Source organism: Taeniopygia guttata, chromosome 4, assembly GCF_048771995.1.
Source record: "Taeniopygia guttata chromosome 4, bTaeGut7.mat, whole genome shotgun sequence".
Taxonomy (NCBI): domain Eukaryota; kingdom Metazoa; phylum Chordata; class Aves; order Passeriformes; family Estrildidae; genus Taeniopygia; species Taeniopygia guttata.
In genome coordinates, this window is record NC_133028.1 from 12,399,020 (window position 1) to 12,418,357 (window position 19,338).

General features: G+C 39.0%; 1 protein-coding gene across 5 annotated transcripts in view; it reads right to left on the reverse strand.

Annotated features, from left to right (window-relative positions):
• The window catches only part of EVC (EvC ciliary complex subunit 1), a 48,774-nt gene that overhangs the window by 4,475 nt on the left and 24,961 nt on the right, over positions 1 to 19,338 (reverse strand). The window contains exons 12-18 of one of the 5 annotated variants that reach the window (XM_072927999.1): positions 14,025 to 14,237; positions 6,720 to 6,829; positions 5,914 to 6,124; positions 3,128 to 3,334; positions 2,228 to 2,372; positions 1,472 to 1,519; positions 1,261 to 1,366 (exon numbers count right to left, since the gene is read on the reverse strand). In XM_072927999.1, the coding sequence (XP_072784100.1) occupies positions 1,261 to 1,366; positions 1,472 to 1,519; positions 2,228 to 2,372; positions 3,128 to 3,334; positions 5,914 to 6,124; positions 6,720 to 6,829; positions 14,025 to 14,237 (1,040 nt within the window). Of the gene's footprint in view, positions 1 to 1,260; positions 1,367 to 1,471; positions 1,523 to 2,227; positions 2,373 to 3,127; positions 3,335 to 5,913; positions 6,125 to 6,719; positions 6,830 to 14,024; positions 14,238 to 19,338 lie in introns of all 5 variants that reach the window. The other 4 variants (XM_072927997.1, XM_030270733.4, XM_041715661.2 and 1 more) reach the window with 4 other exon arrangements.

Consider the following 19,338-nt stretch of genomic DNA (forward strand, 5'->3'; position numbering starts at 1 on the left):
GCTATTGTAATGCTCACTGCTTATGGAGGATACCTTTCAACATTTGCTTTTCAAACTCACACTCCTAACCTTGCATTAGGGGAAAAAGAAATAAAACAATAAAACAATGTGGAGTTTATAGGAGTCAGACAAATTAATGTAAACTTTGTCTTTCATTTACAAAGGACTAGACCATAAAAGAAATCATAATTGCAATAGGAAAATTGGTTTGATTACTGATGATTATGATATCAGCTTAGATGCTGCACAATTACATTCTTCAATACCACACTTCTGCTTGTGTGAAGACAACATTCATTGTATTTTGTTTAAAGATACTAGAATAGATAACAGGAGAAAAACCAAATGAGAAAACAGCTGGAAGTGAATTTTTATGTCACAATAAATTATAAATTTGATATTAATAACTAAGACATCTTTTATGAAACCCTTTATTACAAAAATCCATTTCTTTACTAACTCAAACAGGGATAAAAAAGTGGGCAATGATATCTTTCAATTTAGAAGAAACAGAATGTCTAAAGAAAGATCTAACCTCTTTACAATGCCAAAATTGAAGCTGTTGTATTTTTCTGGATAATAAACCAAGAGTAAAGACATAAAATGATTACAAAAATGTATTATGTACATGACAAGCCATAGAGCTTTTTATGACAACTTATCCCTTTTTAATTGCAGTGCTTTTTGTCTGGACTTAATTTTCATTAAATCAGTAATTAATTAAGTATGATTTTTATTTAACTAACATTTGAGGGATTCCACTCTAAATTTAGTGCAAGTAATCTTGATTTTCCAAGGCATTCACTGAAGCCTTCTTTCTGTTTTGAGTATTTTTTGGGCTTCAAGCATTTTCTCTTCATTATGTTATATGTTTTCTCCACAGCAAACAAACACTTTTGATGTTCAAAGTATAAAGGACGGAATGTAATGAATTACATTCAGCATTGGTTCCCCTCCTACATTTATGTTAAATTTCTTTTAAAATTTGGCATATGCTTTGGCATTGTTTTTCATTCTCTCTTTTCAAACTGCCTAAGTATAGCTCTTCAATCTGTAACTAATGACCATCAAAAAGTTTATTTAATAAGAAAGTACTTCTCTGAGATCAAAGGACAGACATAATTAGGCAATAGGTATTTCTTTTCCATCAAAGAGAAGTACAAAATGCAAACTCAAGACATTTATTTAGCTAGGCATTTATGTAGCTCTGCAATCACTCACAAAGTTTGAATAGACAGCAGTGCTGCTGTCTGGTCTAACCTTTGGTGGACCGTGGATGACACATTTAGGAGGCCTTTGGTGTGTTTTTCTTTCAATGCCAGTTCATTCTCTTTATTCTTCAGTCTGATCCTTTCATTTCCTTCTGCTGAAATAATGTTTTCGATAAATTTTCTGATCAAAATTAAAAACTCTGAAATGACAACCTTCATCCCAAATTAATCCTAATTTTAGGTAGTCTTTCCAAACTTACTGCTCCTTTGGGATATCAAGTACTTCTTACACACTCTGCCACTGTGATCTGCTGCAGAGAGAATACTTTATGCATCATTTTGCTGAGAGGGGAATGTCATTGAATTCCTGTTTACCTGCTTCTCCCACTAGGCTAACTGATTGACATGGAATTTTCTGAAAAGACCTTGATGCCTTAAGCAAGAACTGTATTACCTAAACAAAAAATGCAATATAAATAAAATCTTCCACTCAGATGTGACTTATTCCTGGGTATGCCAGCTTTAAAAGATGTCCCCTCAACTGACAGGGAATTATTCTGGTTACTTTTGCATATGCTCACTCTCTGTGACTGAGTGCTTATTTGCTGCCCAGGCTCCTGACTCTTGTCCCTGAACTCCTGCCTGGCAGCAAGGCTTGGGCAAATCCGACAGAAAAGACCTTGCACCACTCTATTTAAATTAAACAGGAGGGAGATGGATAGGTTTGTAACAGATCAGGGTATGTAACCTTCATCTGGGGAGCATCCATCCTTTTCTGAACACTCAGAGAGGCTGACAGGCACCTTTCCTACACCTGCACCATTAGGGAGCACTTACTGAATGTACTCTGGGCTGGGCTGGCTGTACTCCCTACCTTTCCTCCTGTGACTCTGCCAGGCAGACTAAATTCAGATTTACTAGGCCAAAGCATGCCAGAAGAAGCAAAATCCACTAACCTTACACTAACCACAGTCACTGGGAGACAAAATTGTCATAGTTGTCAATACCATACAAACCTTGTAAGGATTTCAGATGTTGAAGCTTTTTTCCTTCATAGCCTTCTGTGATTTTTCCTAATTGCTGATAGTAGTTTTGCACCAGTCTATTGATATTATTGCTGGTCCCATACACACTTTCAACAGCAGATTCCACCAGTCTCTCCTGTATCACACAGTACAAGTCACAATTCATTTTCCAAGCCCAACAGTGTTTTGATCTGTTTAGAAAAACTCCATACTTAATTTGGCATGCACACACAAAATTGTGAATTTAAAATGTGGCATTAAAAATGGGGCAGACTGAGATACTGAAAACCATGCAACATTTCAACATGAAAAATTGAAGCAAAACCTTTCTAATTTGCCTCATCAATATCTGGGAAAAGGTCATTCCCCTATCCATTCAATCTCTATAGCCCATTTTAACAGTCACGCCAACTGCCAGCAAAGAAAGCTAATCTATGTGTAGCTCTGCTGTGGCTTTCCATTACACAGAAAATCCAAATATTTCCTTTGGAATAAAAATATTCATCTATGATGTAAGTTTTAATTTGATTTTATGTAATTATTTATACTTGAATTAATATTAAGCTGTTAGAATGCGAACTATTAATTAATAAAAAACCCTTTATCAATAGAAAATCGTATCAATTTTTTTCTTCTTTTTGTTATTCTCTGCCATCAAGAATTGTGAAAATTGTTTTCATGTTCCAGTGTTTGACTTAAAAACTGTTTTGGCTGCTGTAACAAATACTGTACTGGTACACAAGTGCTAGCTTGCAAGTACTTTGCAAATTCTGCCCAGTTTTAACAGAGGTCCTAACAGTCTTCTGCTGATACTTCCAGGCATAGGTTAATGCATCCATTTAATTGCTTTCCATCTGTGCAAGGTAGCCCTGCTATTGACCATTTCCATACCTTGAAGTCCTGTTCATCCTCTGAACTCTTTTTTTCAGCTTCCCCTCGGGCATACTGCAGCAGTGTCTGCCCAATCACCTGCTCCATGTGCTGCTGAAGAAACTGAAGAGCTTCTTGGATTTCTGTGACTAGCTGCTGGTGAAATTCTAAATTGGTTTCTTGTGTTTCCTCCTCAAGCTTCTCCTCCTCTTCACGAATGTGGGACTCCTGGTAATCAGACAATAAGACAGCACTGCCATTTAAATATATTAACAACTGTAGTCAGCTTCACTTTGAAAAAAAGTCCTGCACCCATTCAGAATGTTACAGTTTTAGTAATAATATAATTTACAGAGAAGTTTGTACAGTCAGCTGACACATTTGTCATTGCAACAGAACTACAGCCTCTGTTATGATATATACAGGAAAAGCTGCATCCTGTCCTATAAATCACTTCTAAGTGATGTATTCACATGTATGTGAAATATCCTGAGTCCAGTAAGGGACAATTGTGGATGCCTTGATAAACTGCACAGGAGCAAGGAAGTATAATTATGCATAAGGTATACTTGCACAGTCTGTGTGGTCTAACAGAAAAACTTGGTTTGTTGGTACTTGAGAATAGCAATAACACCTGAAAGACATTTGCACAACATCCACTGGTGGTGAGTTCTAAAGCTTCTTTGCATATTTCTAATTTTGAACTTGCCATCTGGTAACATTGCTAGGTGCTCTCTTCTTTCACTAGAAACATGTGACAAATGGTTCTCTATTCATGTTTTTGATGCCAGTTTAAAAACCTATGATATTCCAGAAAACACCTATTTTTTAGACTAAAGAATTCAAGTCCTTTGAGGTCTTTGGACCATCCTTGCCTCCATTTTTTTGTGCTTGAAAAGTGCATACTTTTCATCTAAGCTCTGTTTAGTGAACAGTAGTATCTGATTACCAGCATGGTCTGTTCTGTCATTCTTAAGTGTAGTAGTCTGCCATAAAGGGCCTTCTATTCTGTTGCTGATGTCTTTCAGTTAAGGCTAAATAACATTAAAATATTCTGGAAGATCTGACAGTACCTATTTGATGCCTTTTTGGAAATAAGAAATGCAAGTAGAAAAGGAACATTAATCTGTAGAAGTATTCTTATTAATGCTGGGTTGTTCTGACATGTTATATTTATAGCTGAGACTTACGTTCTTGAGGTTTTTGAGAAAGTGGGAATCTCATTCAACTGTTTCTCATTTATTTTAGAGACCCAATGTCATGTGATTATGTCCAAGCTAGGATTCATTAGTCATTTTACATTCTATATGAAATCAATAGATAGACATGACATTGTCCATCAGTATGAAACTGGCCCAAGCAAAAATTAAGTTTGGGTAAAACAACACAATATACCTAAAAATCTGGTTGAATGTCTGTAAATTAACCTCTTTCTAAACTCCTTATAGATTGGTTTTTGTTTTGGAGGTTGTTTGTAACATGTTTTTTCTCTCTTGACTTTTCCCACTTCCACACCTATGCCCTACTTTTTCAACAGCAAGAATCTTACATGTGTACTTTTAGGCACTTCCTTCTGAAATGGGTTTTAGCTGAACTTTGAAAAAGGCTGTAGTGGAGAGAGGCCACAGGAACAACAATACCTGAGGACATTTCATTTTCATTAAGGAAGGCAGTGATTGCATCAATTAATGTCTCCATGTGGGCTACGTGAGAGGGAGTAATGGAAAGCAAGAGGAATGCAGTGACATGCATTTGTATTTTATTATTTTATATTTTATTTCTTCTGAAGGTTAATGAGTTTTCAGATTTTCAAACTTAAAAGAAACTGCTTCAATTTATATTTTTCAAATATAAAAAAAAGCAGGACACAGATTTTCCTTATTCCTCTTCCATGTGGAGATTGAAGGTTTGTATGATGCAAATCAAAATTAGAGGGGTACAGAATTTTACCTCACAGCTAATTTCACAGCAACAGCATGGAGCACAGAGCTGCAAAATGTTTGATGGGTTGAAGCCATATGTGTAGTAGCAGTGGGTTGGGCAGAGCTATCACTGACACCTGCTGGGAGGGTTGTCTGAAGCTGGAATATGAAATGTGGTGTTGCTCTACATCAATATCCAATATAGGTAATTAAATAACCAACAACACTTACTAGATCAACACTTAAAACCAGTCGCAAACAGATGTGAAAGCGACCTATGGGAACAACATGTCTAAAAATCCTTTAAACTTTCTTTTGTCTTCTTGACCTCTACAGCAGTCAGATAATTTGGGAGGATTGGGAACTGATGCTTATCTTCTTATGGACAGAGAGAGAGAAAAAAGAATGCAAAATTATGACAGCATACAAGAACCTGATTAGTATGGTAGGAGTAAGAATTTCTCCTAATGCCCCAGTAAGAACTTCTCAAGTGCATATTACGATCTCCAGCAGGTAGGAGAGATCGAGGTTAGTAGGAGGAGGTTCTCTTACCCTGAAGTAGTAGCTTTGCAGAAGTCCTTTATACATGCTGGCATCCTTGCCTTCTTGCATTAGCATTTTCATATAAATAAATTGCTAAATAAGCTTGCTAGAACACTCAATAAAGTATAAGGGATTTTAAAATGTCTGCCCAAATTACAACAGGCTCGCTCAGGGACCTCCTATGCTGGCAATGTGCACATTTTTGACAGAGAACATTTTTTTTCCTTGGAGCTTGAAATTTTTTTTTTGGAGGGGGGTTTAGATCAGCCATGAGTACTTCTAATGCCAAATATCACAGCTTATAAGACCTCTGGAGACAAGCCACCTGGACACTGTACCTACCACTGCCTTCTGTAACTGCCACTGGTCCTCATCTTGGCACAGGGAGGATCCCTTCTGCAGGGTGTGCTGCTCTCTCAGCTCCTGAAGCGAGCTCTTCTTTCTGGACAGCCTCATGCGTGCCAGGGCTGCCATTCCAGCTCTTCGGAAGGTTAACCTTCTGAGCACTGAACACAGCAGAAGTCGGTGCTTTTGCAATATGTAGCTAACAGACCTGTAAAAAGGACCATTAAAAATCCATCAGTGAAGCTGCTTGCACACCTGTGTTCAGCAAAGTCATTGCTTAAAGGTAACAAGAGTTATTCTTCACTCTGTGCAATGTTTTTGTACAAAGCATGCCTTGGAAAGCTGCTCAGGTGTAAAGAATGGGGACTGCTGTGTTACACTTCTGGTTCGGTTACACTGAAGTTAAATTAAAATGAAAACAGAAATAAAATATCTAAATAACCATTTATATGTTGCTGGAATGAACACTTTATCTTGCAGAAAATGTAACTCCACTGTGACACAGGGAGTGCAGAGAGAGGCTGGTTCACGACTAGAAACCACTCACAAACACAGCAGATACTCATAAAGCACACCAGTGACAAATCACATAAGATTATTTTTTCTAATTCCCAGGAGTTATGATATGTCTATTTTTTTAATTTGCTTTTGATACCCTGACAAAAAACTAGACCAATTGCCTCTCTGTATGAAGGTGCTAATAATCCCTCAACACTGCTTTCCACAATGTAATGTATAAAGTTTTTATCTGGGCATGCAACAGTGAAGTTTTACCCACTGCTCACGGATGAAACTGTGCTTACTCATCACTGAGGCATCCCAGCCTGCTCACGACACCTTGAATTATCTTCTCTTGTTTCTCAGACAGGTGCTTTTGCATCACAGCAGACAGAGCATATTCTGTTATCCAGAGCTAAAAGCAGAGAAAAGAATTACCAATATAAGATACTCTGATTTCAGCCAGTCATTGTATAAAGAAACAATGGTTTATTTTGCTAGATAAAATCAACCCTTGCTTTCAAAAACAAACTCATGCTGAATTAAAATTATTCTACTTAGGAATGTTTTTTTCAATAATCAAAATCTTCAACAAAACTCCCTGAAAAGAAAAGCTTTGCACTGGTTTGGATCAGCCCTCAACTGTGTCTCCTGCAGAGTTTTTGCTTTCAGCAACAGAGGAACAAGAAAAAAATAACAATACAGCACAAAATACTGTACTGACTCTTATCAGCAGGTTGCAGTAGGCTTTTTATTTGTTTTTTTATTTTTACTAGTAGAAAATGTAATTTTTATTTTCACTAAACAAAATAAAGGTATCATCTTCCATCATATTTCTGTCACAGTAAACAGTGCTTAATAGTTAGAAATGGAGATTATGTGATTAGGTAAGTATATGGACTGCAACTTTACAGCTCCTTCACAGTGATATTCAGATCAAAGAATTTCATCTTTAAATGAATTTTGATGTATTTGCCATTAGACTGTAAACTTTTGGAGACATAGACTTAAGATTTTGTTTAGTACATTGCCTGTATTTAAGGAATGCTAAGCCATAAGCTGAAATATTTGCAAGTCTTTAACTCTTAGTATAAGATGAAGAGTATATTTTAGGCTACTGACACATGAATAAAAAGAGGTTACCTGCAGATGTATCCAGAGCCCTAAATTAAATATGATACCCAGGGCGTCTGACAGTTTCACTTTGTGTTTCAGACTCATTCAGAACATGAGGGACTAAATTTTCAGTTATGGCAGACAGGTAGGTTTCAATAGCTCAGTATGTCCAGCAAAGGACTGATTAGACGTGTCCTGGCTGCAGGAGGGGGTGAGGCTTAGTGCAGTGTGGGCACATCCGAGTTGTTATTCTGTATCACCCACATCATACCCGTGGGAGTGTTTTTGGGGTGAAAATGAGCACCTTCCTCAGAAGTGGGCACCATTTTGCCTCTCTGTCCCCAGCAGGAAGGTGTCAGCATCAGCCCCTGCAGATCCAGCCCCACAGCACCCCTGCTCCAGCTCCCGTTTTCTCTGGAACGCAGCTGCAGGACCCGGTGCTGAAAGGACAGCGGCAACAACGCTCATCAACAGCAGGGCTGAGAAACAGAGGCAGCCACAGGGGAAGGACTGGTGGCACTGAACCCCAGTCCAGCTGAAGCTGAGCCTGGGCCAGCTGAGCTGAGCTGAAGGACGTGGCAGAATGGTTGGAAAAGTGGCAGTGACCTGCAGGACCAGCACAGCGGGGCAGGAGAAACAGCGGCACAGACACCTGTGCAGAACTGAGCCCAGCAGAGCAGCAGCACAGCCTGACTCACGGGGTTTACTCCTCACTGGCTTCCATTGTTTCAGGATGGGGAGTGTGGGAAATGTTAGCCATGGGAGTTCCCTTGCCATCCTGCCTTTGCTCCTGGTGGCCACACAGGCAGTGAGTGGGAATGGTCTCCATATCCCCTTTGTCTGGTGAACCAAGGGGACACATCTTACAGGGAGCATCTGCCATCTGTTTGATTTTTCCCAGTGGTGAGCTCCTTTATGCTGGTGAAAACACCTTCTATTTTTGTATGTCTTTGCTATTATTATTGCTGTTGTTATTGTGCATTTCTTACTCTATGGCTTTGTGCTTTCAGTAAATTGTTATCTCAACCCAGAGTCTCTGCTTTTGCCACTCCCTTACACGAACAGGCAGGGGAAGGGGAGTGGCTCATTTGCAGTTTAGTTTCCATCTGGTGCTAAAGCCAAATGTATAATTGCACAATTGTTAGTGTAAGAAATTAGAAGTGGTACTGGGCCTCTCTGCTGGATATGCTTTTTTTCATTGGGAAGCAGTGATCTGTGCAGGAGAGAGGCTTTCTCTGTGAGCACAGAATAAACTCCCCTAGGATGTGCTAAGAACATCAGAAACTTCGTTTTGGCTTCAGAATAAAAATGTATTTATTTCATGGCTAGTGCCTTCTCTGTGGAATACACAGTGACACATCCAACTGACCTCTCTTCATGTAGAAAACCTTACCAAAACACATGTTCCTGAGCAGGATGCCTGACAAGGATGGGCAGGCAGGCAGTCAACAACAAGTGACAGATGGGAAGATGCAGCTGAGCATGAGAAGCACAGCCCAAAAGACTGCATGGCACTGAAGACCCACGAGGCTGCTCTCGGCAAGAGCCTCAGATGTATCTGTGTAGTCAGAGCTCAACTGATCTGAATCTAGGTGAGTCTGATAATCACAGAGCACAGCTGAGCACAGTGTCTTCTCTGACTGCATGCTGCAAACATTAAGTTAAGGTCTATCAGGTCTTCAGGTATCACCATGACAGATGGCAAAGACTTGCTTGAAGTAATAATTGTTATCAGCATTTCCCTTTAGCAGCTCTGTGGATTTAGCTCCTAGGTTTTCACACCTCTCTGCACACGCCTTGTAGATCCGTCACATTGTGTACTTTAATGACTCTTTCAGCAGTTCAAAGAAAGTCTAAAAACGACCTTTTACTTTCCAGAAGTAATTTTATTTCCAATGAGAGACTGGCTGTGGTTCAGCTGTGGGTTTCCATCATTTTTGGAGACCTGATTATTTTCTGAGAAGTTGCTCTTGAAGGGCAAGTCAAACAGCTTGAGGGTATATATCACCATGAGACAACACAGGAGATGATACCTGAATTGCAACTGGAATGGTAAATGATGTAATATTGCAGCCAAGAACCCAAAATATAGCACCTCATTTGCTATCACTATATCCTATCCAAAAGTATATCCTATCACTGTCAGTGATAACAATGACAGTGCTTCTTGTAGTTGTTCTTTACTTCTGTTTATGAAGAAACAGACTAGTTCTGTAGTAGTGAGGAGTTCCTTATAAAGAATGAGTCACCTTTTCCATTAAGAATGCATTTGAGGTAGTCCATATGCAGAATTTATAAAATGACTCTGCACCTCCCTGAGACCAAGGGGAAACTGATAATACAGCAGAAATTCCTCCAGCACACAGTTATTAAACTGAACACTAAAAGTACCTCAGTCATGTAAGTAGTAAGAGAGCAAGAGGGAAAAAGGGGGAATCATTACACATTTATGATGAGAGTATAAATCAAGAAGATTTAGAATTAGACCAAATACTAAACCAGTATTTCATCTCAAAAAGGCAATTAGGAAGATGATTAAGATTGAAAGGATCAGCTGGAATAAGTAGCATGCTGTATGTTTAATTGGAAACGACACTTAGGCAGCTCATTGGGATGGGCTGGAAGAGCTGGGTATTTTCCACCTCCAAAATACATGAAGACCTCACAGAGAGAGGCAGAAATGTGACAGCAAAGATTCTCTGGGAATATTGACGCTGCTGGCATGTGGTTGAACTCCAGCAAAACAGAAACAACTACTTCTTCAGGCCAGGTGCCAAGGTTGGGCTTTGTGCTTGCACAGATACCCACCAGCCATTTCTCCAAGCTTCCTGTTCCTGGGAACAGCCTCACTTTGCTCCAAGATAGGTTGTATGGAGGGGACAAACTCATGCTGCTGCACAAACTTAGGGGCAGGAACGGAGCTCAGGCTCTCTGATCCTGATCCCTGCATTCAACCAAGTAAAACCAGTGATAAAGGAGTAAAGGAGTAAGCTCTAAGGAATGTCTGGCTTCTTGAAGTGTTATTCCAATTGCTATGAAAAAATTAACCAGAGAGAAAGTGATAAAATGCCCACCATGTCAAAGCTGGTAAGCAGGTGCCAGTTCAGCTTTCTGGGTGACAAGCAATGTTGTGGGAATGGACGTAAATCTCATCCCATTTTTATTCTGTAGGCTTCCAAATATTTTGCTTCTCAGTCTGAAGTGCATTAAAAGATCTTCTAAAGCACTGCTGAAGTTAAGTATTACTCTCTGGCAATAAAGGTGAGGAATATGCCTCTCCTTTCTATTTTGACATCTTTAGTACAGATTATTCAGGGAATGAAAGGAAAGTGATTTCTCTGTCTCGGCCTGTAGATGGGGTGTGATGCACACTGACTGCCAAGTGAGTCTCAGCCCAGTGCAGAAATCATGAATTAGGGACTATGTGGGAAAATGCTCAAAATTTGTTTTCATTACTCATTTATTCCCATTTTCCTTACTCATATCCCCAAGCCTACAAGGCAAAGTTATATATGAAACTGATTTTTCTTTTCAGTTGTAAAAGTGTTTCTTTTCACCCAAAGGACATGATATTCCAGACATACAGAAATGCTAGGAAAGATCATCTAAAAAAAAGTGGTTCAAGTAAAAGGGAAAAATTTCTTTTGGATCCACTTTGAAAAGCACACATAAATGCCCTGGTGAAAATGTTTCTAGCGTTAAGACTTCCCAAGCCTGTAAAGCAGGTGTGTGTAACTCCTAGCATAGCACATTTATCAAGAGACAAATGAAAGACATATCTCCTGCTGCAAAATGCCTGACAATTTAAAAGGCCTGTCAACTGACATAATTAATGTTGATTTATGAATCTTTTGTCAAACCCAGAACTCTAACGTCTATGGGATCTCCCAAATGACATAATCATCTGGCACAAGTGTCCAATAGCTCTTCTTAAGGTGGGAACCAAGTGCTCCTTTTTGTAGGATGCAAGTGTCAGATTATTGCCTAAATGTTCATGCTGCTGTTTTATAGTAGGAAAGGCACATTGCATTGTTATGTTTTTCAGACTCATGAAAACGTACTAGCATAGATTTGGTGGAATAGCTATCTCCCTGCATGCTCTCTTTGGAGATAAAGCAGATTTTTTCCCATTTCAAATCCTTTCCAAAAAGCCACAAGCATTAAGTTAAGAAAAGGTACTTAGGCTCCTGCACAGAATATTGTTTTGAGGAATCATAAGATGATTTTATCACAAAGAGAAACTCTTATCTCTTCTTGCAATTTATCCTGCAGAATCACTTGTCCTTAGGACGGCTCTGTCTGCCACTCAGGAAATTTTTGTATTGAATAATGCCCATCTGCAGTGCTGGTGACTCAGAGACCAATGGGAGAGTTCTGTCACTACAAAGTTAATTCCTCTATAGCTCTATATCTCAGTAATTACTGTTAATGATGTCGGCAAACCCTTTACTATTTTATTTTAATTTTTTTTTTCCAGCTAGGAAGTCATCTGATTTACATTATGCATGCTAGGGTACACAAAGTGATGGAAAGTCAATTTTCTAACTTAAATAACCTATGCTTGGGCATGACCAGAACACCTGAATTCACATACAATTAATCCATCACACAGTGCTGCCCAAAGATATATTATGTAGCAGCTGAGTGCTGGAGATGAACTAATCCTTTAAATCCTTTGAGAAAAATTCCCAGGGTATGGTTTCTCCATTCAACAGTGTGCCCAATGAAAGCAGACCTGAGATGTCCCCCCTCTGTGGTGAGTCTCTTACTTTTTAAATGCATCCTCTCCAGCCATGAGCAATGGCTGAGGTTCCATGGGACAGTGGAAGGGCCACAGCAGAGATGCCCTAATGTGCACTCTGACATGACATTATTCACAAGCTGCACACCAGAACCTCCTGCTTCTCTGTGGCTTTTTACCACCACATTGCTTAGGGCTCTGTGTGCTACAAGACGTGCTCATAGTTCACCTACCAGACCAGGCTGCTCAGGCCATGCACACGCAAGGACAGGCAATTTGTGCACCCCTGATGAATGTGAAAATGAACAGCAAGGTTTAAAACTGACATGTCAGGTATTCTAATCTAATCCTTGATAAAAAGTGGCAAAATAAAAAAAAAAAATTGAGGTCAGACATTGTTTCATTAATCACTGAAAGTACAGGTACGCCAAAATAAAACACTAAATGCCATCCAACAGTCCTGGAAAATACAAATGTAACTAAGCATGAGTAGACCCACTGGCATCAGTGGTTGGTCCCAAGCACAGTTTAGTTTAGTTTGCTAAATAGCCCTGTGACATCAAAACAGAAAAAGAGAATTGTTTTTCAGAACAGGTCAGTTACAGTAATAGAAATATAAAAAGATCAGGGAGGTACATGTTGCATAACTACAGATTAAGGAAAATGCAGAAGAATAAAAGGAAATGTCTCAATATTTTCAATGAAAAATTTTACTTTTGTATTGCCAAGGGTGTTCTAAACCCACTGGTTAGCAAACAACTCTACCAGATTTAGGAGGGAGCCCACAGTTTCCTGAATCACAGTGTTTTACAGCAGAATCCTAAATGCGAGTGGGTGAAAAAGTTGAACACCTTAACACAGTTGGAAAAATTAGGGACTTGCTCAGTACCTTATTAACAATGTACTGGATTGTCTAGGCACTTTGGAGAATGAGGGAAAGGGAAAGTATGATTCTGTCAGTGTTAAAGAAATCTGCCAACCTTTTTTTTTTCAGAAGCTGCAGTTACTCTATACATTGCAGCACACACCTAACATTTAGGAAAGGACACACCTTTGAGCAGAGAAGGTCTTTCTTTAACTAAGCTGTGTTAGAAGCAGTGTTAACAGAGACACAGCACTGCATGAATAAACTGAAGGCATACATGAGCCCAAGTCTGATGCTAAAGACACCTGTCTCAGCATTTACTCTTGTTTTCTCCTCTGGTGTCAATGCCCCCTGTGGTGGGCACACACACAGCAGGAAAGCTGGATGTGTGTTTTTCCACCTTTGCAGAGTAGAGTAAGTTTATAGAAGTACATATCATATGTTTCCAGTTATTACAGCATTAATACATAAAAATTAGTAAGAAGTATTTATCACTGGAAGGTTTCCTTGCCTGTAAACTGTATTTATATGCACCCTCTCCAAACAGACCTGGTGAAGTTTTTTTTTTAAATATTTCTGTAGATGCCAAGAGTTGAGGACATCAGAGAGCAGCCTTGCCAGAAAGTGTTTACGTGCTGACAAAGCTGTCAAACACTGTGGACAGATGTTCAGTAATTACTCTCTGACTCCTCTATGCAAGCCTGCATGCACAGCATACATATTCATTCCATGCTGCAGATAAAACTGCTCCTCCTCAGCCTAGAGCTGTGTCTGGACCAGGCTGTATATTTATACACTAAACACTCCCCACAAGTAAGTACCTTGATAATTTTTTTCTGTATCCCATTTTTAAGACACTGAGATCTCAAAGCATAACATGGATCTTACTTCTTTTTCTTTCAATAGCTGTTCCTGGAAAAACTTCCAGCATCTCTGGCGGTGGTTCTCCCATTTCTCCAGCTCAGGGACCAAATTCTCCTGCCATTCCTCTTTCAGAAGCTCACATTCTCTTACAGAGAGGCTGGTCACCACAGGCAGGGTCTGAAGAAACAGCTCCGTCACCAATGCTGCTAAAGCATGGGAAGCCTTCGAGTACAGCTCCTAACAGAGGCACAGAGAGGGACAGAGAGAAAAAGGTGAAAAACTGAACCCCAAGCCTTTGGAGCTGCTCCCTTGCATGTTCCATGATGCCAGTGAGGGAACCATGTGAATACACTGGGCTGGTGTCCAAATCCTAGAGCTACAATCCAATGCCCCTAAGGCTTGACTTAGACCAGGTTTTGTAGATGGAACAAAATGTTTTGGTTCAAGCTATACAGGGCGTTTAAAATGCAACAGTGGCACAAAGAGACCCTGTGCCCTAACTGTTGCTCACATGTGGCTGCAGTAGAAAAGAATATCTTGTTTTGCTGGCTATGATGATGTGTTATAAAAATGCCTATTTTGAAAGTTTCTGTGGAAACAATCCAGTGTAGCACAACACCTTGTAGGCACGTCTTCTCAGGTGCTGCCGTGAAATGAATGAAGAAAGAGGAAAGAGTTAAAAGGCATGGTATGGCTTTTAGCTAGACAAAATTGACATTAGTCATGTCAGTAGTTGGTACTTCACAATATGGCACTCTTCAATGCCTGAAGAACAGAATTATTCAAATTCATCCTGATGCAGAATAGTTTCAAGCCTAGGAAAACAAACATCTTCTGGTGGTTCTAATGAAACTAGTTCCATATGAACAGTCTTTAATTGCTGAGGCTGTTTCACTCACAAGAAGTGTTGGGGTGATTTAGTCAGATGGCATCCCAGCTAAAAATTCAGCTCTAGTTTCACTGTCAAATACATAGTGGTGATAGGAGCTGTGCTGGCAAACTGGGTGCCATTTGAGATAATTTCTGGGCAGGAGTGGGGACAGGTCGCTTTCCCAGCTGAAAAGGAACTAAACCACTCTGGAAAGTCACACGGACACTGCAGTATTCCTACAGGAAGATGAGCTATTTTTGTGTGAGCTCCGCATGATCCTACCAGTCCAAGAAGCTTTACTGCCTTGCTGGGCTTGCTTTCATTGCAAACCAGTGTTAACCCTCTTGAAAACATATATATTTCTTTCTTTTCTTTAAAATACTGATAATATTTTGAAAATTCTCTTAAAGATTCTTCCTAAAAGAACAAGTCAGGTCTTCTAGATGCTGCCTTCTTTTAAATACAAGTTTAATTACAATTTCTTAGATGATCAAAATCTAGAACCCCTCAAAAGGAACACTGGGGTATTTATCTAGATGTCCAATATGCTTATCTGCAGCTCACAGACAACAAACATTCTAGTGGAATTTTTTTTGGGGGAGGGCATACACTGCTACAATGTACTATTGTGTAAGAGCCCATTCCAACTGCTAGATAGTGAATAATAAAAGACAAAATACTAAAAAATAATAATAAAAAAGCGCAAGGACAAGAACTCAGAAATAAAGAACTTAGGTTGAATATGAAATATAGTTCTGTGCCCCTATAATGATACATTTGGGGTTCATGTAATGTTTCCACAGCACCTTTATCTGCTCCATGTTTAGGTTTATGAATATCCTTTAAACTGATTGATTTCTGAAAAATATTTTAATATTTCTCATTTACTGTAAAATATACAAGCTGTGCACTGAGTACTAAATTATTATTTTCCTCCTATGATCACTCTAGGATGCTAATCACCATATTAATTAGCTGTTTCACAAACAATAAATAGCTTAACAGCTCCCTGCAGTAACCTCTTCTTATGGAGAAAACTAGGTACAACACTACAAAACATGTTCACTACACCTCTGAGATGAGCTGTCTCACCCTCTCTCCACTCTCTTACATGTTTAAGGAAGGCAGGATTTCCAGAACCCAGCTCCCACTGGCTTTCTTTAATCTCAAAATATTCTGAATCCTTGCAAACTGGACTATGGCTTTTTGAAAATGAGCACTGGGCGTAAGTATGAGAGTTAGTAGTCAAAGACCCAACACAACACATAACTTCTGATAACACTTTTCCCATTTCTGGTGATTGCTCACAATCTAGACAAGACAGTACCATTAGGGGAACATTTGCTACACAGGTGGATCCAGTGCTGAAGGATTCTTGCCCCTATTCCTTAATTATTATAGTTACAAGTTCCTGTTACAACAAGAGATATGATTTATACCATCCTAATAATCTGTGTAGCTGTGGGCCTGGCTTAGCTTGGCAAAACAATGCCAAATGGTTTGCTTGAATTCTCTCTTCTGCTGTTATTTTAACATCCAAGACTCCAAGTCCTCAGATTTAACATACTCAAAGATACTGCACTTCTTATCTACATATTCCATACAACATTTAAGGAATAATGGCTCTATCTCTGTAAACCATCTCTCCTCTGAGCTTAACCAGCCTTTCAGGACATATTAACTCTCCTGCCTTTACTGAGTGTTCAGTGATTCAATAGGAATTTCTATTGGGTCTGAAATAGTTCAAAAGGAGTCTAAAGGAGTCCGTGGCATTTCTACTGCAGTAGATCAAAAGATCTCAGGCAGGGTGTTAAGGAATTCTATTCTTTAACAATAGCAGCTAAAACCCTTTTGAACACATTTTGCTGTGGAACTGATAGCATTTCTCTGGCATGCTCACAGCTCTGTGTTATTATTTGCTATGAAATATTTTGCACAGAACAAAAATAAGGTATTTTGTTCCTTGTTGTCAATGACATTTTGTACTGCCTGTACCCCCTGCACCTTCAAATTATAGTGTATGCTTACCTTTGGCACTACCACAGTGGGGACAGCTACTGAAGAAAAATGTGATTCAGTCCCATTCCCACAAAATTACTTATCTATATCACATCATTAATGTGACAATCACACAGACATCAGAGCCCAGGCAGCCCTTGCATGCCAGACCTAAGAGGACAGCATGCTATAGCCAGAGGTCACACCACAGGGACAACACAACAGCCATGCTGTTTAATGCAGCACTTGAAAAATGTGACAGAATGGCCTTTAAGAAATTGAGAGGGGAAATACTAAGCCTACATTAAGGAAAAATTGCAGATGTGATTGAATTCCACCCAGCAACTCAAGCTAACAAAACAGTTCAAAACTATTTGTACTCTAAGGAATGTTCTTGACTTCAAACTGCAATGAAGTCTGTCTGTGAGCAGGGATGGCATCCTATGTATTATAAAAGTTATTTTCCAGAGGAAAGAATACATAGCTTATCAGATTTCACTCAAAGAAAAATATTAATTCTGTCCCTTAAACCTAAAAGATTAAAAGGTTCCTACATATAGATGAGTGACTAGTGAGATTGTGAAGCAGGAAAATGTATTTAGAAAGGCTGCTTGTAGTTTATTTTACATGCCAGCCACTGAAAAGTATATATTATCTCAAAGAGGCAACTGCACAACCATTTGTTAACTTGTGATAGAACATTTTATTGAAGGCATTAAGTATCTGGTCAAAGCTGTAGAACACTGTTGCATGTGCCTCCAGAAGTTCAGTGCCTAAGACAGATGGTTAGGAGCTAAGAGATTAATCTCCCAAACCATATTGTATCTTACAAAGGATAGAGATTCAATACTCAGATCATACATCCCATAAATACATCCAAAATTCTGGGACACTGGGAACACACACCACTGGCCACTAGAAGATACTTCACATATACTCAGAAGATACACTACTTGAAACAGGGAAAAGCTGATTGCACGTACTTCTCTCTTCCATGTGAAGAATTCAGGAAAGTCAATTGGAAAATGAAAACCCTACCTGCTTTTAAGCATCCTAACATCAATAAAGCAGTGACATTGAAGTTAATAAAAAAGCTCCACTGCTTGATTTCCACACATTTAAAATGGAGGTCTATTGAAATTTCTGTCTTGCTCCCTCACTAGTCTTTGATTTATTCAGGGGGCAGTTTCAATCTTCTCTTTTTGTACTCCGCTTTTAGAAATATGCCTTTGTGGATAAGGTTATGTCCTTCGTGAGCTCTAACTATTAGTCAATTGTGAATCTGTATAGTGGTAAAATCTATTTTCTTATGCAGAAAGGCAAGGGGAAGACTTCAGAATGAAGGCTATCTGTGTCAGACATCTTGTATCAGCTTTGACTGAAGCAACCAAAACAAATCTAATAGTGCCCAAACCCAGAATTAGAGTGGGCTCCCATGTTATGAGTTCACAGATTTAATCTATCAGATAATGCTGTATTTTTGGGGTAAGTCACAGGGCAAAAATTTCAAAAGTGAGCCTTTGAGGTGGAGGTTTTTTGATAGGAATTTCCTCCTGAGAAAAACTGACTGATTTCTCTTAAAAAGAAGCCAGCTCTTGGTACTCAAAAATGCAGTCCAGCATCCCTAACCATATCTCATGTTAACAGAATTACATAAGGAAAGTAATGAAAGCGTAAGTCTTTGAGAATCTGTACTTCTTATCTAGTAAAAATTATTTTTTCTCCCTTTTATTAACAAAGGAAAAAATCAAATAGTTTTCCTCAAACACACGTTTATGTCTACCCATTCATAAAATGTCTACTGCCTTGCCCATTCATAATACTGATGACTTAATAGCTTTTAGTCTAAATTTTTGTGCATTTTATTCCCATGTCAAGCCAAATGAAATAACATTCTGGTGAATGGCTATCAGCAAAGGAGAATTATAAATGACAATAAATTGTGGTTTTATGTTTTTGAAATAAAGGCAGAAGAAAAAGACCTATCTTACCACATACTATGTAATTCCTTGCTGTTAATTGATTTCCTTTGTGCAATCTGCATGTCTGTTTTCCTAATAACAGTGTTACCCCAACCTCTTAACTTCTCCTTTCCCTACTGAAATACGTGAGTAGTTCACACAACAACAACAACAACAACAAAAGAAAAAGGAGGGAAAATATTAAAGGTTGGTGACTATCAAAATATCAAAGGTTGGTGATATGTTAAACTTGACTGGAGATAGCCATTAATCTATTCAAGAGAAACAGAACTGGATACACTGGGGCAGGGAGTGGCGTGGCTGGTGTGTTATTGCTGCCATGTAATAGGAAATTATGGTAAAACCAGCACAGAATCCCTTGTATACAGGGTAACTCTGCAGACTCAGTGCATGAAAATATTAGGTTGATCCATTCAATTATTTTTGCACAGTTTTTCCTTCAGTTATGATATACTGTGATAATCAAAATCATTCGCCCTCATTCTTC